Below are 23,479 nucleotides of genomic sequence, written 5' to 3'. Positions count from 1 at the left end.
AGTTATGGTTTCTTACCTGTGCAAAGTCAGCACCAAACTTAATTTTGTGTTCATTAGAGAACATATTCAGATAACCAGATTCCTTTTTTTTTTTTTGCTGTTCATTCATGGAAGCATTATCCCTGGCCTGTGGGAGTTGTAAATTATGTCTCAGAGCTGTTAGAAAGAAAACAGGACAAAGCTGTGAGAAGGCCTATGCAGAGCAGGAAGGCCTTGGTTATAACATAAAACAGACCCATCCTGATCAAAGCATGCAGAGTTCACCCCCGTGCTCCTAGGAGTGATAAATTATCTGGAGACACGTGGGGAGAAGAAAAAATACCGTGAAAGAGCACAGAAAGTGAACAAAAGGGGTAAACTAAGTGTTTTATGTAAGCGACACAATGACATTCCCGGTTACAGCAGTTTTACAACTCAACAGTAGTTTTCTATTTCCAGTCTGCAACTGCAGCCTTGGATGTATGTGATTAGCTGCCCTGAGACTAGAAAAGAGGAACTAATCAGTGGAAACAGCTGGTGATATTGTGAATGCTGAGCATGAATATACACTCTGTTCTCTTGTTCCAGTTTGTACAGAAACTTCTCACATAGTCCAAAGCAGAAGTCTTCAAGGGTTACAAAATTTGTCCTGCATGCAAAGCACCTTTTACACTGCCTGGCCAAAAGAAAAGTCACCACTAAAAGACAAGGTCACACACTAACATTTCATTGGACCACCTTTAGCTTTGATGACAGCAGCATTCGCTGTGTCATTGTTTTAATAAGCTTCTGCAATGTCACAAGATTTATTTCCACCCACTGTTGCTTTAGTTTTTCTCCAAGATCTTGTATTGATTATGGGAGAATCCAACCACTGTGCAAAGCCTTCTCTAGCACATGCCAAAGGTTTTCAATGGGGTTCAGTTCTGGACTCTGTGGTGGCCAATCCATGTGTGACAATTATATCTCATGCTCCCTGAACAACTCTTTCATAACTTGAGCCTGATGAATCCTGACATTTTCATCTTGGAATATATCCATGTCATCAGGGAAGAAAGAAACCATTGATGGAATAACCTGGTCTTTGAGTATATTCAGGTAGTCAGCTGACTTCATTCTTTGGGGTCATGATGTTGCCTAACCCAGACCTGACCAACTGCAACAACCCCTGATCATAGCACTGCCCCCACAGGCTTGTACAGTAGGAGCTAAGCATAATGGCTGCATCACATCTGCCTCTCTTCTTACCCTGATGCTCTCATCGCTCCCAAACATGGTAAATCTGGATTCATCAGACAACATGACCTTCTTCCATTGCTCCAGGGTCCAATCTTTATGCTCCCTAGCAAACCGAAGCCTGTTTCTCCTGTTAGCCTCACTGATTAGTGGTTTTCTTATGACTACACAACTGTTCAGTCCAAATTCCTTGAGTTCCCTTTGCAATGTGAATTGTGCATGTTTAAGTAAATGTTTTTACTTTGGCCATTAAATATAGCCCTGAGTTCTACTGTTGTTTTTCTTCAATCTGATTTTACAAAAGTGATCGACGATCACCATCATTCAGGATTTTTTTCCAACATTTCTTCTTTAAAGATGATGGCTCCCTGCTTTCCTTCCAGTGTTCACCAAAGCATTGGACAGTTCTTAACACAATTTGTGCAATCTCCTTAGATTTTTTTTCTCTGCCTGATGCATGTTAGTGATTTTACCCTTCTGAAGCAGACCAACATCTTTGTAAAAAAGAGATGACCATCAGATTTGGACCCAGAGTATGAGATGACAGTTGTAACCAATAAATTAACGTGTCTCCTTCACCAACTGTGTCTCCCTTAAATCCAATACAAACAACACCCAAAGTGGAAAAAGTTTGACGATAATTCTATGGTTCAACACAAAAAAGTGATAAATAATCAAGTCTATTGCAGATTCAGGCTGCACAATATTAGGAAAACATGTCATATCATTGTTGAACATTGCAGTACATAACACATATTTCAATAAACGGTACTGTCTCAGGTGTATCAAGGGCTGTTTTCAACTTCACCTGTGCATGCTGGTTAGCTGATGAACGTGCATCCAGCCCTCATTAATTAGCCCTTATTAGCTGATGTATAGCATTTAATAAGTCCCTGTTGTGGCACCAGCTGCACTTAATTCAGTGAATGTTTTGTAGTTTTTTTCTGGCATCAACCTCAGTAGAAGCCAAGAAAAAATAATGCCCTACCCCACAATTATATCAATAAATAGCAATCATGTGGGAAAAATTAAAGTAAATGGATCCAAGTTTAATATAAAGATCAGCTCTGCCATCTCATTTATTTATATTCCCATTTGTTAACCCTTCCTGTGCCCACAGTTGTGGCTGTTTGTACTCCTCTGTCTTAACCAGTAAATACATCATCTCAAATCTGCAAAATGGACTGGTACATAAATTTGTTCAGACATTCATAGTTCCCAGAGGATGAATCCTACAGGCTCCTGATTACCTGACCTATGCTCTGCCATCAGGCTGTATTTTTGTTTGGTGTAAATTGTTGTGTCATGTGCAAAGAAGTTTTCTATGTACACCAAGTTAAAACAACATGCTTAGGCCAGGGTCACTGTTTGTTCCCAAAGCAGCCTCAAATAGTTTGTGTCATGGACTCCACACCATCTTCGACACATTCCTCTAAGATTCTCATCCATATTGGCATGATTGCAACATTTCTGCAGATTTGTCAGCTGCATAGCCTCTCGATGAAGTCCAGTGGGATGCACTTGGTTAATAGCAATATTCAGATTAGGGTGTGGCATTCAAACCATGACTGATTGCTTTCAAGGGGCTTAAAGGTTGCCAGTAAAACCTCCCCCAGTGTTACCCCACCACCAGCAGCCTGGAGTATGCACAATAGGTCATAATGGATCCATTAATTTAGGAAATTCTGCAGAAATTATATAAAAGAAAACATCAAACAATCAGAAAGCTTTCAGTCAGTTATGTGTACATACTGTAATGTCTTAAATAAAAAAGCAAGAAACGCACATCACAGGTTCATGTAATTTGTCCACATTCTCATCCCTTTTTCCCATCTGTCTTTTTATATGCTTTTCTACTTCTCCTCATCCTTTAACTTCAGGCCCGGCTGGACTTCCGAGATCCTCTCTTGGTGTCTTTGGTGTTTGGGCAAGCTGATGAGGACACAGGTCCTGTCCTGGACGAAAGCCTTCCTAAATCGATTAATAAGACAGTAAGGCTACTTCATGTCATATTTAACTCTCTCATTTAACAGCAGATTAACTGTTAAATGATGAAGAGCAGAACATTTAAAGTCCCAGACAGGAGATTTAAAGCTTGTCTTAAATATGTGTCTGTCTGTTTGTTTAAACCAGTACTAAGAACTTGGGTTTTCATTCCTGGCTTCAAACATGCTGCTGTTACAGTGCATTTATATCTGCAACAGCTGACTGCTGTCCTTCAGTGTTTCCCCAAGTCTGCATTAGTGTTTCAACACCAACAGCCAAGACAATCTTCCCACACTCCCACATGCCTATTTGCTCCAAAAACAAGAAGGTTTCCATGTAATTATTGCATGGATTTTCCAGATAGACACCTGTAGGCTGGTTTCCAGATAGTGGGAAACTATCATAGGAGACGTCACCATATCTGAGTGCCATTAAGGTTTGTGTGTGTGTGTGTGTGTGTGTGTGTGTGTGTGTGTGTGTGTGTGTGTGTGTGTGTGTGTGTGTGTGTGTGTGTGTGTGTGTGTGTGTGTGTGTGTGTGTGTGAACCACACGTAGGTGGCAGCATCACTGTTACGCACTGCTTAACACTACATTTAAGGGCTTTGGCACATTCTTCTCTGTACAATCACGGTGACACATGCTGCTGTACTTAGGCTAGCAAGGAAACAATATTAGGACTTCTGTTATTATTTGAAGATAAAGATGGGACTCACATAGTTGTTTTAACATCATGCTGTGTAACTTAGTCTGGTGTCTCGTCCTGTCTTGGGTGAGTGAAGACTGTTGATCTTATAATGGTCCAGTGGGACAGTTTTGCGAATGGGATAAAATGTAACTGCGCCTATGAAACCCTCAGGGGTAAAAGGAAGGAAATTAAGTTCATCTGAATGCACCCCTTTTTGTCAGGGGAGCAAACAAATTAGCTGCAGCTCCAAGAGTTTACTTATAAAGATGCTCTACTTTCAATCTCATGTGGTTTTCTGATAAAGTTCACTTTAAATGACATCAGTTGGATAAACCAAAATAAGCATTTTATTATAATTAGTCTGTATTAAACAGGATGCAAATACACAAGTTCAAATACTAAATTTACACTAGAAAATAACAGTCAACCCATCATCATAGGTACATGTAAACAGCACTATATATATATAAATATATATATATATATATATGTAGCTGAAGTAGCTGAAGTAACAGACAGACTTGCTAGTTTAGTGTTTTTTAAGTTTACCTATGACGTAGCATGTTTGTGCTGGCATAACTTCTAACATATTATTTGCTTTTTCATAATTGCTTTAGAATATTTTTGATGTGATGAAATATCTTTGTAATTTAGGCACTGATGATAATCTCAATTTTTAAAGTATGACATATGACAATCTTATTTAGTCTCCATTACTTTTTAAGGTTACACTATGTTTTCAATATACCATATCAACAAAAAAAAGCTTTTGCTAAGCCAAGATATAGAGGCATAATTATGTTTTCCCAAGAGAGTTCAGTGTTGTATATCAAGATAGTGTGTTTGTGTTACTGTGTCTGGTTTCTGTAATAAAGTACAGAGCAAGCAAAGCTTCAAGATTTCTTTCACTGAATAAACTCTGTTCTCTGCCTGAAAAGCCTCAGTTACTGAGTCCAGTTTGCTCTAGTTTTACAGTAGCTAAACTTCTCTTTAAATCTGTACATCCTTCTTTAGAGTAAAGGTTAAATATTAATTAAAGTATGAATAACCTAAATATGACGACTGAACTTTTTTTCTTGTCTCCTAGATACCTTTGGTGGACTGTGGAGGCAATCAGAAGTGCATCACTGACCTCTCGCTCAAAGCAACACTCAGCGTAAACAAGTACGTGATATAATCAAAAGAATATACTTTTGCATGACTGAGTGAGCTGAAGGTGAATCTTACATTAAGCTGGATTAGGCTATATTAGGCTACTGTGCTGGACTGCAGATAACAGTGCCACAAAAAGATCATTTAAGCCAACATTAGTCTAATTTAGTTACTTAATCTAAAATTGTTTTATAACCAGTACAGTCAACAGGAACTATAAAAATAACAAGTTGCTCTTTAAATATACATATATTCATTCTTGTGCTTTTAAAAAAAACATACATTGTCTAATTAAAGTTACTTGTCCTTTGCAATATGTACTTTATATATATTTACATCATTATAATCTGACAGCACATTGGATTGTGTAACGTGCCTTGAATCCCTGCAGAGCATGACTGCACCCTAGTGGGGAGACATTCCCATCACACCTATGCACGCTGACGCTTCATTTACTTCTCCAGAGTGCTGATTAAAGTTAATACAAAGGACAGGATTGACTTGAACATCAACTTAAAAAACAAGAAAGACAACGCCTACAACACCAAAGTAATTGTCACCTTCACAGAGAACATCAACTTTGTTAAAGTAGAGGTAAGATTTCCATTTTCCGCCCTCTTCATATTTTTTATTAAGCACAGAGGAGATTAAAGCAACAGATCTAATAATGTTATGTTTTAAATCATCAGCCGGAGAAGGACTGCTCTCTAAATCACACGAGAGTGGAGTGTGCTGTTGGATACCCTTTTCTAGGGAGTAAGGAGGAGGTTGGTTTCAGCTTGTCCTGTGCATGACCTGGAATATGTGTCACTTAATAAATTGATTTTAAGCATTATATTGACTTTTTTTCCAACTTTTTTTTTAATTGCAGTTGTACTCTTGTATAAAATTAGGTTTAAATGTATTTTATAATTACATTTGATGTGCAAGGCATCCTACTTGGCTGTACTAACTAATTAGTTATTGTGTGATCTGACACCCACAGGAAAATTTCAATGTGAAATTTGAGACAAATCCCAAGCATTTTCAGGAAAACATTGAGATCGCTGTGACTGCTATAAGGTGAGAAAGTCAGTGCAGTTTACTGTCTAACACTGATAAGATAAATTTTGAAGTTTTTTGGAATCAGTGAAAGGGGTTTTCTTGTCACTGTTACAATTTGAGCAATAGAATTGTACATTAATAAATACTTTCCTCACAGTGACAGTGAGGAGCTGCCTCAAACCCAGGGTGACAACACTTGGCAGATCGCCATCCCTGTGAAGTATGAAGCTGGAGTCATTTTTAATGCGTGAGTATTGTGGAAAAGCTAACAAATCACTGCAGTCATGACAGTATATATACTCATAACATAAAACATCCAACAAATATTTTTACAGTAATATCAATAATAATTGAATGAGTTTTCTTATTGCATTAAATCTTAACCTCTCCCTTCCTCAGAGCCACATTGGTTGCATGACTTATAACGAGTGCTAGATATTTAGCCTTTAACTTTCTGTAAAAGAGTAATTATAATTAGAGACTTACAGTGGTTTGACGGCTAATTGTAATATGCAAAAAGTTTCAAATTTCACTTTTTTGTATTGCAAAAAATTGCAGTTCATCTATACAACATGCTTAAAATCTCTCATCAGATGCAGCAATGCAAATAAAGCTGGTAATGTTGTAGTTAATAGAGCAATTGGGTGATACATAGCGAGTTATATTCTTCTCTAAAAAGAGTAAATAACTCAACTGGATTAATGAAGTGGCCCAACACAAAACTCCAAATAAGTGCAAATATTTCTTTTACACAATCATCTGTATAAATTGACAACATTAACGCCCATCTTGTGCTGTTTTCATGTGGCAAAAATATATATTTGCATAGGTTTAAGTTATGAAGTATATATTAACAGATCTTCTTAAAAACATTCATCCTCCAGAGAGCATAGGAATGTACATGTCGAAGTAAAAGATGGTGAGCAGTACGCATCAGAATTCAATGACACCAGCATGATCGGAGAGGAGGTCAACATCAACTACACGGTAGCATCTACACACAACACCATAAATGATGATTTATTCAAATAAACAGAGAATTAAGTTGCATGTAGTTTGGTATTCCAGTAGTCAGGGAGGACACTTTAAAAATTTATTTAACTTTTTAATCTTCTCCATCTCACATATCCACAGGTTATGACGTCAAGTGATTCGAAGATTCCACCTCTTCAACTTACAGTGTCATATCCATATTTGTCTCCACTGAATAACAGGTTACTGTACCTGACACATGTCATCACCAGCCCACAGGTGTCTATACACACACACACACACACACACACACACACACACACACACACACACACACACACACACACACACACACACACACACACACATTAGGGGCTGTCCTAACCCTAACACACTAGAATTTTTGTTGGGATACTCCATTAACGCAATACGTTCCCAGCCCTTTTAATGTCTTATACTCACCCTGGTTGGTTATCCTAACCCTAACTATCTTTGAGTGTGCAGTCACCAAACCCATTCAGCTTTTGCCAGTGCCTCGTCAATTCTTCTCAGTCTTCACTTTCACTTTCACCCAGGACCTTTTATGTCAACCTTTCCTTTCATCTTCCTTGAAAACTCGCACTTTGGTCCTCGAAATGATATAAAAACAAACACAAACACACACAAACTGGGACAGCAGGGCTTAGTAGGACTTTGCATTGTGTTATGCAGAGGTGTTTTTACCTCATGAGCACTTTTAGTCCTCATAAGTGATATTTGCCCCAACAACAAGATTAGTAAATTCAACATAAATTTAAAAAAAAAAAAGCCCATACATACAGACATGCAGTTGTTTCTAAACTAGCAGACTCACCATTATGATTCCTTCTGCAGGTAAAATGTGACTCAAATAATTTGATCAACCCGGATAAAATCAACCCACGTGTTATAGTACCCAAACCAAAAAAGGAAACACTCAGTTTCTTCCTGTTGGTAAGTGATACGATTTTCAATTCCAAACACTGCTAAATTGTTTCTGCTTCTATCTTACTGATGTCATTTCTTTGCAGCAATGTGGACAAACAACGTGTGCATCATTTAACTGTAAAATCCTCGAAGCCAAGAAGAGTTACATCAATGTTACGTTCCGGGTGTGGAAACCTACGTTCATCAAGGTAGGTTAAAGAAGCATGTTATGTAGTTTTGTACTTTTTATGAATGGGGATACATTGAAGAATAACACAATATAAAGTAGACTGATGTGTGACTGGTGGGTAGATAGGAAAACAAACATTTAAAGACATATCTGTCTTACAGGGGGAGTTTTCCAGCCTTTCCATGACAGTGAATGGCACCTTGAACCTTGTAAACACTCGTCTATTTGAACTGGACAGTAATGACAGGATTAGAAGTGTAAGTCATAAGGTTTTTATATTATTTTCATATATTCTGGTTTATTTTTGTTTTTAGATTTTTACTAGTCCACATGCATGTTATGATGTATGTCTGCATTTACAATGTTTTGTTTGCTGAACAGGTGAAGATCCAGGTCTCAAAAGAGACAGTCAGTGGGATTCCCATCTGGATCGTCATCATCAGTATCCTGATAGGACTGCTCATCTTAGCACTTGTCATCTTCATTCTCTGGAGGGTAATATTTCCTGATTCATTCTGCTGAGTATCATTAATCTTCTAATCCTTTCTGAACCAGCCTGTGGCATTTTGTCACTGCAGCATAAACATGATCTTGGAAAGTTTAGTTTTGTGAGAAGTTTTTATGTGAAGTTAAAATTGAAAATAAGATGATGAGCTTAGTTTAGCATAGAGAATAGAAAAAGAATGAAGAAACCTGTCTGTTAAAACAGTGCATCACTGGTTAATTTTAACTTTTTGTATAAATCAGGGCCTTTTCTAGCCCTCTTCATTTGCACTGCAGGAACCAAAAGCTAAAGAGGATTGCAGGGGAAACATTTCAACCTTAAAAAAATTACCTTGGAAGGGCTTCTGAATGATGAGTATTCATTTCCACCACTCTGTCTCTGTCATCTCAGGTGTAATGAGAAGAAATTGCACACATAGGCTACAGTTGTTATGGATACTGGAGAATGAATGAAGAGCTTTGTTCAGATCAAAAAAGCATTGAAATCAGGGCAATAAAATGTTAATCTCTGAGAGTTTCACAGCAATTATGCTCAAAAGCACAAATAAAATACAAATTTACTATTATGAGATTTAAAGTAAATGGAGCTGAAGCAAACGTCCTTCATTTAATGCAACTCCTTTGTGCATTACCGAGGAGGACGAAGAACTCTGATAATGACAAGAAAGACGTGAATATAAGCAATTAACCATTTGTCTGATTGTTTCACAGGGATTTTGCCCACAGCTAATAATGACACCTACAACCCATACAAGTGTGCTACATAAGCTAATGTTTCTGTTAAAGCTGAAGGGCACCTCCTGGTGTGACCTAGTGCAGAAGCTCCAACACTCAAGGGAAAATATAGGAGGAGTGACACACTTAAGTGGGCTTAATTTGCCTAATCTACCCTGTACCATATACTGCAGTAAAAATGCAAAAGACCCAGGACTGAAATGACATTAGCCTCTTTAACCCCTTAAGCCCAAGCCCTATTTTCAGGAAAAATGCCAAAAAAGACATATCCAAAAATAAATTAAGAATTGCTCCACAATAATAGTATATATTTATTTAATTTTCCATTTAGTAGTTTATTAGATAGGGACAGCACATATTTGTGAACATCTAGCAACAGATTTAAACATGCTGGATTATAGCTAACAAGCTAATTTGCATCTGTAGTCCCAGAAAAGACAGAATCCTGGAATATGGATTATCTTGGTGTCTAGAGACATATAATACCCCCTTTCGCTGAATGTGAAACTATATTTTTTTTTTTTTTTTTTTTGACTAAGTTTTCTGGTCTTTCAGTTTGGCTTCTTCAAGAGGAAATCCCGGGACTACTCAAAGGAGGACATGATGGACTGAAGCTTTCAGAAAACCACCACTGGATCACTCAGTGAGACAGACAACCAACCAGAGGGAGGAAATGCCATAAAACCCACAGACACCTCAGTGCTTTGACACATTGACTACCTGGAAAACACAGTTTCTAAAACTGTGTCCGACACTGACATGTGTCAGAGAATCTTTGCAAATACTTCCAAATGATTTTTCTGTGCTGTTTCAGGCATCAGGTTACAAGACTGGGGTCCACTTTAGATGGCCCCATAAACAGAGCCAATGACACTCACTGTAAAACTTTTTATTTTGCTTCAGCTTCTCCCCCCTCCCATTAACTGCTGACAAAGTAGCATTTTACCTGCATCACACACAGGCGTTTCACATCTGCTTCAAAGCTACCGTAGCTCAACTCCAGTTTAAAAGGAAAAATAGTCTCAGGTTTTTTATTATGCGAATCCAAAGTTGCCTAAACCATCTTACAAACAGTAATTAATGTTAAAACATTTGCGGCCAATTGTATGAAAAGACAATATGTGAATTCTACATGCGCTGGAGAAGTTTGTCTTATAGCGTTGACTCTTGTGTTAAAACATGTTTTCTTGATACATTTTACGAAACACTGTAACTTCTAGCATTTTATAGCATTTTGTTGTTGCTGTATTTTAACTATATAACTTGGCACATGTTTTATTTTAAAGTGTTGGCCAAATATGAAAAAGGAATGCAAGATTTTCCTCAAGCAAAGGTGCAGTCTGTATGCTTTCTTTTATTGCTATCCAGTTTTGGTGTTAAGTGAGTGTAGTTCATGTCACCTTGGTTACTGAGATACAGAAAGCAGCACCTTTGATTGTACTGTAAATAGATGTGCTCACAGATGTAAAGCTTTCATATGTACATAATTTTGTTTGCATTTAATTTAATGTTTAATTTTCTTTTCTTTTTTGTGGTCATTCCTTATTTTTGTGGATTTTGCTCAGGTGCTAAAAGTATAATGAATAAGGACATCTGCATTGGACACATCAGAAAATTATCTGGCTTTTGCCACAAAGTTAAAGCTTATGCAAATATGTAAATATTGTTATATTTGATGAAAAATTAACATATAATTTTCTGTACTGAAAAATATACAGTGATGATGGTTTGTATCTGCTATTTTGGTTTTATTTGATCAGCAAATTATTTTTCAAACTTGTTGAAATACTGAATTTTGATGCTGAATGAGATTAGATTAGATTTCAACCTTTTTATTTGCATAATAGATCAAGTTCAAGTTTATTTATATAGCAAATTTTTTGCAACAGCAGTTGCCCAAAGTGCTGAACAATAGAAATGATGGGCATATTGCTCCAATTTAGAAATAAATGTCTTCCCATTCTCCAGTTTTCTCCATCTAGTAAAGGGATTCCCTGTTTGCTTCAACATTTACACAAAACATTAGCTCACTGTAGGTTCACTGTCACCCCGTAAGCGATACATAGTACCTTATTCATTCAGGTTCTCTGCTTTGTTTTTGTTTCCAGCAGTGGAACAGCTACACAGTATACTGAGAGAGATGCTGGGGAAATATTTTCTGCAAATATATTTGACTTTTTCCCTCACTGGTGTGGAATAAATTTTAGGGGAAATGGCAATATAAAGAGACAGCTTTTGAGCATTTCAGTTCTCCTCAGCTCTCGCCCTTTACTGTTGGCATGAAGTACATGTAATAAATTGTTTGTACAAAACATGAAAGCATTAGTTGTTTTAAGATTGTATGGCCACATCTGATTTATGCACGAAGGGGAGTAAGAGGCACAAAGTGAAAGTTATGAGCTCCAGGCCTGCCTTCTACACTGCTGTGAAGTTTTCAATGTAATGCACTGGTTTGTTAGATTTTATGTGTCTTCATCAGCACAGAAATGAACTAAATCCTATGTACCAAAATAAAGACATTTTATGAGAAACACTGTTTTGCTGCTGAAAAAGTAGTGTATTAATGAACAAGCCTCTGGTTTATTTCTAGTAAAACACAATTCTCTTTTATATTATTATAGTGTCTAAAGAGAGATAAACAAAAGTAAAAATAGATTTTTTTCGCATTATTTTGTAGCTACATAGATATAGAAATTATAAATAAAATATAAATAACATTAAAGATACTAGAAACAAATATACCCAGATTATATTTGGAATAAAGTGTGTAATTGCTGTTGCTCTATAAACTTGTTTAACTTTCTTTGAATTAGGGAACCAAAAATTTAAACTGATGAAGCTAAACAGGACACCTATGGTCATGTAGACACTTGCAAACTTTTTCCCTAAAATGAAATTGTATAGGTAATATGATATGAGCATTTTAAATCCCAAAAAAGTGATCTTTCTGCCTTCTAAGAGCAATGTTCTCCATGTTTCCTGTCCACCTAAATGGAAATATTCTAAGAATTTCTAAAAAGAAAAAAATATGTTTGCAAAACTCAAAAAATGTTTGTCCAAGTACATATTGTGAGGTGCCTGTCTAGAGCACATTTTGAACATATTTACAGAACACTGCTGATAATATAATTTTATTTTAATCAACTAGTAGCCTGATTGCAAGTATCTTTCTGTGTTTACTCAGGTAAGGAACTAAATAAAATCCTGCAAGTCAAGTTATAGGGTAAAAAACACAATAGCGACAACCAAAGTTGTTTTATATGGGACAGCGCCACCTGGTGTTCAACAGTCAACAGTAACACTCGGACATAAGTGATACTCCGGGAGGGGAAGAAGAACAAACTGTATGCTGTTGGGGATCCATCTTGCCCGAAAAAAGAGGCGAGGGGTGAAGAATTTCTGTTTAGAGTCACATAAACTGTTTTGTTCCCCGTTGAGTGCTCTGGGGAGCCCAGGGAGGGCTGTGTCGCTGTTTGTAGGATGTCCCGACATGAGGGTGAGTTGATAAACGGATCCACAGCGTCTGGTGTGGTGGCTACTTTACCTGATCAGCTAGCTTCTCTGCTAGCTTTGCTAAGTGCTTATCCAAGTCAGGAGGGGTTGTTGCGCTTTTCGTGGAGGTTCCTAGGCATGTCTCTTAACGTGTATGTTTGCTGTCAGTATCTCTGGTCTATATATATATAAATATGTCTCATGTTTTGCAAATCAACGATAACGGGTGTAGCCTCACTCAACCCGCTCGTATTGATACGGCGGTAGAGCGGAGCTTAGTAGCTAGCCGTTCCTCGGTGCTACGTTACCTTTCGTTAGCCGGGCTAGCAAGATGGCTAAAGTATGCTAATATAAGAAGTCGTTGGATTAGTTATGACTTCCTGATGTTCATACTGACCCTCATCACATTGTTAGTGACATTACATAAACTTAAAAAGACATCATGTTATCATTGTTTGTTTACATGGTGGCTATGTGTTAATTTAAAAGCATGTAGCAGTTAAATTAGCACCATTCTGTCTCGTGTAGTCACATACTGTTGTTAGCTAGTGCACTGTCATCAAGAAGACAGAAAGTCTCAGGCCTCTGACCATAAATCAGTCACCAAGTTAGCCAGCTGCCAGGTAAGTAGCTAGTCAAGGGTAAGTTTTGTTGCAATCTGCACTTTTAGACAGCCAGATGTTTGTTTAATTGATTCAGCTATTAAGTTACTGAGTTGTACAATAATACAAACATAGCAACTGTAAGGTTAGTTAGCCTCTACAGTGCCGAGTGACATAGTGCAATAACTTACTTTGTTTCTTCTTCAGAAAACAACAAAGGTACTTGGCAACTTGTTTAACTGTACTTTAGTGGACAAGCCTGTTCTGGAGATAATACGATGGTTGTCTGGGTATTTTCTTATGTAAATTACGAAGAGAAGCACACAGTTTCACAGCTACTATCTCTCTGTGTAAGCCCCTGTTAAAGTTGCTATGGAACAGCCAAACCTTTAATCAACACATAGAGTAAATAACTACATGTTGCTAGATTGTTTGTTTGGGCCTGGTTTGATTAGAAAATGATAGCTCTTGAGATTTTTCTGTCTTCAGAGTATTGTTAGATCAGTCAGAGAAAATTCCCTTTATACTCTTTTACACAATGTTTGCCAAATAAGGAGTTTTTACTTACAAACTAAACGTCAGCATGAAGCCTTGGGGAAAACAGTGAGCCAGTGTTTGAATACTATCACTAAGATGCAGTAGTAGTTTATACATTTTAGGGTAATTTTAATGGGCTTTTTTCTGCCTTTGTTGGCTCCCTTAAGTTAATTCTTTCATGATGAATTTGGCTTGTGTATGAAGGTGTAATAAGCAACAGTATGCTACCTGAAAATGTGTTTACTGCTCTATAAATGAGAAATGAGCGCTGCAATGAAAGCAGCTCGCAGATGTTTGTGTTGTGCCTCTGACTTGCTTGTGAAGCTAACTGGAATGCCAGGGTTCTTCATTGCTGGCACTTGCTTGTTGGTGCTGATGCTATTCCAAAACACATGCTTATGTGAGACTGGCAATCAGATAAAGATTGCTTTCTCACAGCCCATCTTGCAGGCACTGTCGTATGGAATTTGTAACTGCATTGTTGAGTCCACAAATTTAACAATCTTATTTTCTCTCTTTTTTTTTTCTTTCTTTTTTTTCTTTCAGGTGTGAGCTGTGATGCATGTTTAAAAGGCAACTTTAGAGGAAGACGGTTTAAGTGTTTAATTTGCTACGACTACGACCTGTGTGCATCATGCTATGAGAGCGGAGCCACTACAACACGTCACACCACAGAGCACCCCATGCAGTGTATATTAACCAGGGTAGATTATGGTAAGGACCTGGCTGGGAACATGGACAGAAACTTGATCATAGCAGTAGAACATTATGATTCATACAATTCATCCCATATGAACATGAATTTATTCCCTAACATGTGCTGTGTTTTAATCCTGTCTTTCAGACTTGTATTATGGTGGAGACACTTTTTCAGTAGAGCAACCCCAGTCATTCACGTGTCCTTACTGTGGTAAGATGGGCTTCACAGAAACATCCCTACAGGAGCACGTCACCTCTGACCATTCAGAAACATCAACAGAGGTGGTGAGTTCAATGTGCATTTTAATTTCTATAAGCAGCTCTAGCATCCCAGTTAACATCTGCCTTCCACTGTTGTGCTGTTTATTGAGGTCAGAGGGAGGGAAACATTTTTATTTTTTACTTTTACTATTCTATTTTTGTTGAGTTCTGCACTTCAGTCAGCTGAAATTACATCCCTTAATGCACATGCCAAGAACATTTATGGTTTACTTGTTGTCACCGAATGGCTTTTCGTGAGTACTTTCCACTACTGAGCAAATCAGTGTAAAGGTTCACACTGCTGTTAACAGTGCAGGGCTCTAGTTTGCGACCATTTTGGTCACACATACAGCCACAAATTTGTTGAGTGCATCTAACTTTTTTTTGGTCGCACTGGCGTACCTAACAGGTCCAGGGGAAGGACTTCAGTTATCTCTCTGTGTAATGATCAAAAGACAGTCACAAAAACGCATTTAAATGAGCTGTCGAGAGTGACGCTGTGAAAATTAGGGTGCACCCAAATTTAGAAGTTAGGTGCACCAGTGCAAAAAGTTTGTCTGGAGCCCTGCAGTGCTAACACCTGGTTGGCTTGCTAGCTTATCTCTGACCCAACGGGGGCGTGTAGGGATGCATTTTTTTGTGTTTACACACATGAAAACTTTTGTTAGCTACAAGTGTTTTTTGAGAATCAGAGGTGACAAGAGGCACATCATCCAGAATAAAAATTTAATTAAAATTTTTTAGATTAATTTAATTTTGCCCTAAAAAAATCTTTCACCCCTTATGAAACTTGTGTATTCATTTCTGTTTAGTGTTAGTATTCTAAACTCTTAAATAGACAGAAACAAACTTCCCCATTTACACAACGCCTCCTCTGGCAGTCAGTTTAAGGCTCATTTCTTCTTAATGAGGATATAAGTCTTTCTAATAAGTCAAACATTTTCATTTTACACTTAGGTAAGTGTTGTATTAAGGAACTGGGTACTGTACTTTTTAGCAAACATCACTCAAACAGCAGATGATTATACATTTGTTAGAGGCTATGAAAGGCAGTGGATTGGCTCACATTTGGTGGCCATATGTATGACAGTGGGAAAGAGTAAAACTACATCATTGTGCTTTTATATAAACAGTATGTATATCCATGTAGACATTTTCATACGTCACCATGTTTGTGCATGTTTATGGCAGGTAATGCAAAAGATTTGTTTGACTGCTGCACCCAGAATTAGATGCAATTAAATGATGGTACGATGACAGAGAGCAAGTGAATGTTTTTTTTACAAATGATTAGGACTGTCTTTACTTAGTGGACTCATTTATGATAAACTGCATGTTACTGGGCTGCATTTTTTGTTTTGTTTTTGTTGTTTACATCATTTATTTAACTGCATTTTTCCAGTTTATTGTTTTTTTCAAAAAGAAAATGTCAGAGGTAAAACATATACAGTTAATTTTGCACAACATACCATGTGTTTAATTACTGTTAGCCACATTCCTAATGTAGTCAGTTTATTAATATTTACTTCAAAGAACTTGAGAAAATGTGGCAGTTTTCTAAAGACTAAAGTTGAAGTTATTTTGTGCCATAATAAAAAGGGTCATCTTCAGTCTAAACTGCTTTCTGTTTGCAGCAAATCCATTAATGTTCAAATAGTTTTTAGTGTTATTTGTGACCAGTTGAGCTTCAGTGTTTGCTCTGCTGTTTGCTATTAAATGACATTGAGGTTAAAGATAATAAAGGTTTTTACAAGCAAACACACACACACACACACATATATCTATTTTATTTATTTATTAATTGCTGTATTAGCCCTGCAAGTGTTATTTTTAACTGTTCATTGTGAGTTCAGTCTTTTTTTTTTTCATTTGGGAAGCAGTTACATTAGCCATTTTCCAATGTGCAGCTGGTTATGACATCTCATGCTGAAGCGTTTTGCTAATGCATCTCAAACAGAAGCCCCTGTCTCACTCTCATTTCAGATCTGTCCAATATGTGCTGCCTTGCCAGGAGGGGACCCCAACCACGTCACAGATGACTTTACAGCTCACCTCACTCTTGAACACAGAGCGCCAAGAGATTTAATATCCTTTCTATGCTACCACTACACATTATAGTCAGAATTACGGCTGCACAATATATAGAACATTTACCCTCATCGCTATATTAGCCTTTTCTATATACATATTGCAACAGCTGCCTAAAGTGCAATAAATAGTAGTCCCTATTTGCATATTTTAAGAAAATGACGCTGTTCCAAACGCTGCTGAGCATTCATGCTCTGTGCACATCAGTGGTGAATCAAATGGACTGTTACTGTCCTTGATACGTGCTCCATGTAGATTGTTAGAGGCTGCGGCACTAGAGCACATGTTTTTGATGGTTGAAGGTAACCAGAGGAGCGAGAAAAATGTGGATCCAGAAGAAGTTTTGGCTTAACAGAACAGCATGTCGACCATTTCTAACTATGTTGGTTAAAGAGAGATGACACTACGAACACAAGTGCTCTGCAAGACATGTCGAATACTTGTGCCAAACACCAGGGGACACATGTTTAATCTTCACTGCCTCCTACAGTACAACCACAAGGAGTCATCAATCCGTTAACGTAAACTCTGCTTCATCTGACAGAACCTGTTTTTGACAATCCACACAGGAATATAAAATGAATCTCCATCAAAAGTTGGTAAACATCTTCAAACTTTTGCAATAGCTGTCAATTTTCTATTTTATCTTTGGTCTTTAGGCTGAAGGACACCATAGTACATGATCTATGTGTGTCAGTATGATTTTTATTAAGAAGTGTCACAAAGATCTATCGTTAGCTAAAACATGCTACTAATGTTATTATAGCACAAGCTATGAAGTCCAGCAGACATCTGTGTATTAGACTTTTGCCAGTGGAGCTACATATGAGAAAACATCAAAGCAGCAACTTTATTTTATTTATCGCAAGTCATATCATCATTGCAACTTTCAACAGTATTATCGCATGTTTTCCTGATATCGTGCAGCCCTAGTCAGAATATCAGTATGTTTTCATAAATTCATTTGCATTTCCAAGTTATATTAGTAACATACGCCATGACTAAATTTGACCTTAACAGTCCTGTTCACGATGAGTCCAGCAGCGTCCGGCACGTACGCAGGATGTTTCACCCTGGACGAGGACTGGGCGGACCCAGAGCACGACGGACAAATATGCACTTTACTAGTGGCTCTGCAGGGGGACTTTCATCCTCCTCAACACAGAGCTCGACTTACACCCCCAGTAACAGAGAAGCAATGGACCCAATTGCAGGTGAGAACCAGGGTTGTGCCACGAGTAATGTTCAACACATTTTCATGGTTTCTGTCTGTGTCAGAATCTTTTTGGTATCAAACAGCAAGAGGCTGAATTTGTCCTCTAAATGACCCTCTGCAGTCTGAAAAGTTAACCATCAAACTTTGATGAGAAATAGTTTACTATTTGGTGAATAATTCATAATTAGGGCGGCTAAACCAAACATTTAGGATATGTGGTCCGACACCAAATATCTTCAACATTTTTAAATAACTACAGAAGTGGGATCAGTTTGTTTATTTGTTCATTTTGAGGGTATATAGCTGTAATTTGCATTTTCACATTTTTTTTATTTGTATAATTCCAGTATTTTCAAAAACAAGACTTGTAGTTTTCAGTGGGAAACCCACCTGGAACACAGAATGGATTACTTCTTTTTTGTTGTTGTTTTGGTACCATAAATGCGCTTGGCCATACCCCTGTATGTTGAATTATTTAAAAAAAATAAATAAATAAAAACAATGACTAAACCTTGTTTTTGTTCTTCTTGAAGAGTTGCTGTCTCAGCTGTCAGGTGTCCGACGTGCTGCAGGGGGCCAAATAAACTCATCAGGGCCTTCGGCCTCACAGCTCCAACAGCTCCAGATGCAACTACAGTTGGAGCGTCAGCAGGCTCAGGCAGCACGACAGCAGGTAGAGACGGGCCGTCATGCAACGAGACGTGGCAACAACCCAGGCAACACTGGCACCGCCGTACCACCACCCAGCACAGCAACTGCCAACGCAGCCACTGTAGGCGACAGCAATCCCTCGTCCTCGTCCCACAGCTCCCAGTTCCTATTAGCACGGTGAGTGTAGCTAGTTGGGAAGTTTTAAAGTTTGGGAAAGAAATCCTTGCATTACGTAATCCACATATTTTACAAATGTAGGCATACCCACTGTAATAAGCTTATTTAAAGCAGCATGTTTACTCTCAGTGCTCAAGGGACTCTTTAAAATCAGTGCTTTAACTTTCCGGGTAAAATATTATTATATAGTCAACTAGAACATGAAGGCACGATGTGACAGTGTTCCACAAGTTTCCGAGAAGCATGATTGTCTGGAATAATTAAGATGGTTCATTCATTTTAATTTGAGTTGTCTATCAGTTTCTCCTGAAAAAGCTCTGACCAGTCTGGTGTGATCTGAAAGTGTGTTTGAGTTTGTGGTATTGATTCTTTACAATAGTTCCTTTGGGCGTTGTGGCTTCTGAGCTCCAGCCTGGTCTATATCAGTGTTTAGGATGGAAGTGTTGAATTAATATCCATGTGAATGCCAGGATGCTTGTTTTTTTTTTTTTTCTTTTTCTTTCCTAAGTTCAGCATTAGATTGTAATAAGTTGGGCAGTTATACTGAAGCAAATAAATGTTAAACTTAACTATTTCTTTTAATAAAGAATGGGTTTTATTTATGCAAAAATAGCCAAAACCTTCAGATTAATCAGAACAGCATCTGTCCTATAAGGATCAGTCCAGCTCATACATAGCATCACAACCTCAGAGTATAAGCCAGCTTGTTATTTTCCCTCCTAAGATATGTCCTTCAAATGAAACTTTAAATGTTTTTCAGGTTGAATGAACCTAAAATGTCTGAAGCAGAGCGACAGTTTCTAGAAGGAGAGCGTGCCGACCGCAGTCTGTTTGTCCAGGAGCTGCTTTTGTCTACGCTGATGCACGAAGAAAGCTCCTCTTCTGATGAAGATGAGCGCCGAGATTTTACCGACTTCGGAGCCATGGGCTGCGTGGATATCATGCCTTTAGATGTGGCGCTGGAGAATCTCCAGCTTAGAGAGCGGAGCTCTTCGGGGAAAGAGCCTCCGCCGCCGCCTCTTTGATGTCCGAGCATCAAGCAGACTGTGTCCTCTGTGCTGCAACTGTCAGTGATGGGCAGCAGACAGCAGCAGTCCTCCCCAGCCTCACCCTCCTTTCTCCTTCCTATTTTCTGAGTTTGTTTTTGGTGATTGTAATTTCAGGCCTGTCACCATATTTGTTACATTGTAAACAAAACTAAATGAGAGCAAGTGGGATTAAATGTGAGAGTGAGCAAGCAAGCGAGAAGAGAAATATATAAATATATATATAAAATATATATATGAAGTCGATAATCAGTCAACTTAACTTTTCTTTATCAGGTTAATGTTACAGGCTGCTGTGGCATACAAATGGCTCTCCATATAAATACTACACATTCAAAAGTCGAGAGGGCACAGGCTCCTCTGATGAAGCTGCTGTGTGTGTTAATGATTATTAATAAAAAGTGCTTGGATGGGTTACCATAAACTACTGCATGCAGTTATTTGCAGCGTGCATGACTTTTAATGACCTTGTCATTAAAACTTTTAAGATATCCCAAAGCTTTCAACTGTTTTTAAACGGTTACTTCAGACTAGTATTTTAAATTCAGTTGCTTAATGCAGAAAATCAATTACAATATGCTCTGTTAGGTTTTCTGCAAGCAAAGAAAAACTATTGGATTCAACGGTGGCTCCTAAATAAATACCACATTGCGTGTTTAGCTCCACCTCTGACAACCAACTTCGCACATTAGATAAAAACTAAGTGAAAGAAAAGAGTTTGCCTCTCTAGATGTTAATGTTTAGTTATACGTTGTTTAAGCGAAGTATGATTTCTAGACGATTCAATCCAGTGCTCCTCCACCCTCTGCTCATGTCAGACCACGTGCTTTCAATGGCTTGTTTTAAGTTTTTTTTTTTCTTGAAAACAGGAGCTTGAGACTTTTCTCATTGCAGTTTTTTTCTTCTCTTTTGTTTTGTTTTAACAAGAAGTTTTTTTTTTGTTCTGCTAAAACTAGCACTTTCTATTTATTCATGTTTTTGATTTTTTTCTTCTTTTTGTAGCCTTGTTATGGATGATTCCACCTTCATGCCTAAACTTTTATCCTCTATGTTTAAAAAAAATTATATTGAATTTGTGCGTTAACTTTCATAATGGTATTAAGTCACGGGCAGACTTTGTTTTGGTTTTTTTTTTATTATAAAAAAATGTAAATTTAGGAAACAATAAATATAAACTGCGCATAGCTTTTGAAGAAAGCCAGAGAACACCAAACTTTTTGCACCTTTTTATTGTTTCATCGACGAAAGCTCTGCCTCCTTCATCCACTTTCAAGAGTTGAGCACATCATTACTCCTCACCCCTATTTAAGCATTGAAAACAGTAAATACACATTGAATTAATAGTTAATAACACTTATATGGCTGTAAGTAGATATATTTGTGTAACTATGTTTAGGGAAAGTTTTTATTTGTTGACCTGTCAATGTTTTGCTCATGCAAACTAACTCTCTTCTTTATGGATGAAGGAGTAGTGGCTATCTAGCCATCTAAATGGCTTTCATTGCTCCAGAAGAAGGGCTTGGTGACCATTTTGTTTTTGATCTCTAATAGAAAGCGACATCTTAACTTTGAAAATTGTTGAGGCAGTTCCAAGTGCTATGGAGATTAGGAGATAGTGTGAAGTCAAACATTAAGTCACTGCATAGCTTGTAGATATCAACCCTCACAGCTGAAACATGGAAGCTGAACACTGTTTCCGTAGCACCCTATACATTCATATGAGTGTAAATTAAAAGAGTGGACTTTGACTTTTCCTTTATCAGATAGGTTATGATAAAACGTCCCACTTCTAAGACACAAGACAAGTCTGTTAAGATGTTTTTGTGTTTGAAGGGTGCATCGACTCGGCCTTTGTCCTCACATTCAGAATGGACCTCTTCACAGATGACATAAAGACGATTTGGTCAGTATAAACCAATGCATTGCACCGCAACGCCTCAGAAACACATGTATAACTGAATAAGTTGTTGTTAGTTTGCCCTTGGTTTGTGTGTGTGTGTGTGTGTGTGAAGGCCTGTGGGCCAGCTGTCCTCGCCATTCCTGAGTAGATATTGTTAGAAACAAAAGGGGCTTTTCCATGGCACATGTGGGGCTGCTTGTTGTTTTTAAAGGAGCCAGTGTCGGAATATGATTCATATTTAAGGTGACAGTCTGTCAGTGTCAGAGGTTATAATTTGTCCTAAACTGCTGGGCCAATAATGAAGAAAGTTAACTGGAATCATATTTTGACTGCTGAAAATCAGTCCTCTGCTTGGATGCTTTGCTAAAGGAAAAAATGTGAAGCAGAAGTTAAATGATGAAATGAAAATACTTGGGGGGGGAGCACAGTAATCTTAAATGTACACACAAGTAAACCTGGACCTATTTACTCATTTAAGTGTTTTCAGTTTGTTCTATTTTCAAAATTTTCTAACTTATATTCTTAGCCTCATGAGCTGACACCCATCATTATCACTAAATCTTGAGCATTTTCCTGTGATGACTCAATACCGTGACCTTGGCAGTGGATCCTTTAGATCCTGTGGGTCAGGCTTGTTTCTGCACTTTGATCCAGAAGTTCTTTCCCATTTCAGAAGTTAAAACTTCTTGTGTCTTCAAAACATTGTGAATAGAGAGAAGACTGCTGGGAAAGCTCAGAGCAATAACACAAGTGTATCCTATGCAGAAGAATTTTAACGAATTGCCTGTTTTATATTTTGTCGTTTCATGTAGCAGACATTTTAAAGTTGCTTTTATAAAGTAACTGAAGATTTCTTTTGCATCTTTTTCATTGTCTTGCTGGGAAGAGCTCAGATGCAAGGAAAGACTTGTTAGGGAAAGTGAGAATACACAGTTTAATAAAGAAAAGCACTTTATATCCCTGTAGGTGTGGGTCGGACGGCCCTTACAGAGCCTAAAGGTGTGTTTTTACTCTGCTGGATAATGAGTGATGCACATGCTGCACCTGCTGTAATGGTTAAGTATAGCAAGTGTCATCGACAAGGCACACATCTGTTTTATACTTTACGATGGAAAACACACTTACTGGTTGTGTTATTCCTGAACTAAGCTGGTGCTCTGTTGGGGAAAAAAAAGATAGGATTCACTAGAAAAAATACCTGATTTGACAGACTGAACATTCACACACCTCAAGTTTCTTGGTACAAATAGCTTCCTGATGACTTTGCTTCCAGGAACTACATTCAGTATGTCCAGCTTTATCACATAGCCTGCAGATATCTGAGTCATTGCTACCTTTAGGCACCCGATTCATAAACCTACATAAATGTAAAACAACAGCCT

At 37.8% G+C, this 23,479-nt stretch overlaps 2 protein-coding genes across 2 annotated transcripts in view; both read left to right on the top strand.

The window, feature by feature from the left end:
• The window catches only part of itga1 (integrin, alpha 1), a 54,608-nt gene extending 42,649 nt beyond the window's left edge, over positions 1-11,959 (top strand). The window contains exons 18-30 of the mRNA XM_041970436.1: positions 3,096-3,206; positions 4,974-5,050; positions 5,503-5,632; positions 5,728-5,805; positions 6,024-6,100; positions 6,240-6,329; positions 6,967-7,069; positions 7,217-7,333; positions 7,928-8,026; positions 8,104-8,208; positions 8,351-8,446; positions 8,571-8,684; positions 9,984-11,959. Coding sequence (XP_041826370.1) covers positions 3,096-3,206; positions 4,974-5,050; positions 5,503-5,632; positions 5,728-5,805; positions 6,024-6,100; positions 6,240-6,329; positions 6,967-7,069; positions 7,217-7,333; positions 7,928-8,026; positions 8,104-8,208; positions 8,351-8,446; positions 8,571-8,684; positions 9,984-10,040 — 1,254 coding nt within the window. The 3' untranslated portion in view covers positions 10,041-11,959. The remainder of the gene's footprint in view (positions 1-3,095; positions 3,207-4,973; positions 5,051-5,502; positions 5,633-5,727; positions 5,806-6,023; positions 6,101-6,239; positions 6,330-6,966; positions 7,070-7,216; positions 7,334-7,927; positions 8,027-8,103; positions 8,209-8,350; positions 8,447-8,570; positions 8,685-9,983) is intronic.
• A 763-nt stretch (positions 11,960-12,722) lies between these two features.
• kcmf1 (potassium channel modulatory factor 1) lies at positions 12,723-22,910 on the top strand. The gene is made up of 7 exons (XM_041970726.1): positions 12,723-12,924; positions 14,606-14,773; positions 14,904-15,043; positions 17,003-17,104; positions 18,138-18,321; positions 18,857-19,151; positions 19,912-22,910. Exons 1-7 carry the CDS (start codon positions 12,909-12,911, stop codon positions 20,174-20,176), a joined length of 1,170 nt encoding a protein of 389 aa, XP_041826660.1. The 5' UTR covers positions 12,723-12,908; the 3' UTR covers positions 20,177-22,910.
• Positions 22,911-23,479: the final 569 nt, after the last annotated feature.

This window comes from Melanotaenia boesemani, chromosome 19, assembly GCF_017639745.1.
Source record: "Melanotaenia boesemani isolate fMelBoe1 chromosome 19, fMelBoe1.pri, whole genome shotgun sequence".
NCBI lineage: Eukaryota > Metazoa > Chordata > Actinopteri > Atheriniformes > Melanotaeniidae > Melanotaenia > Melanotaenia boesemani.
The sequence above is the reverse complement of the archived record's forward strand: the minus strand, read 5'-3'. Positions and strand labels throughout refer to the sequence as shown.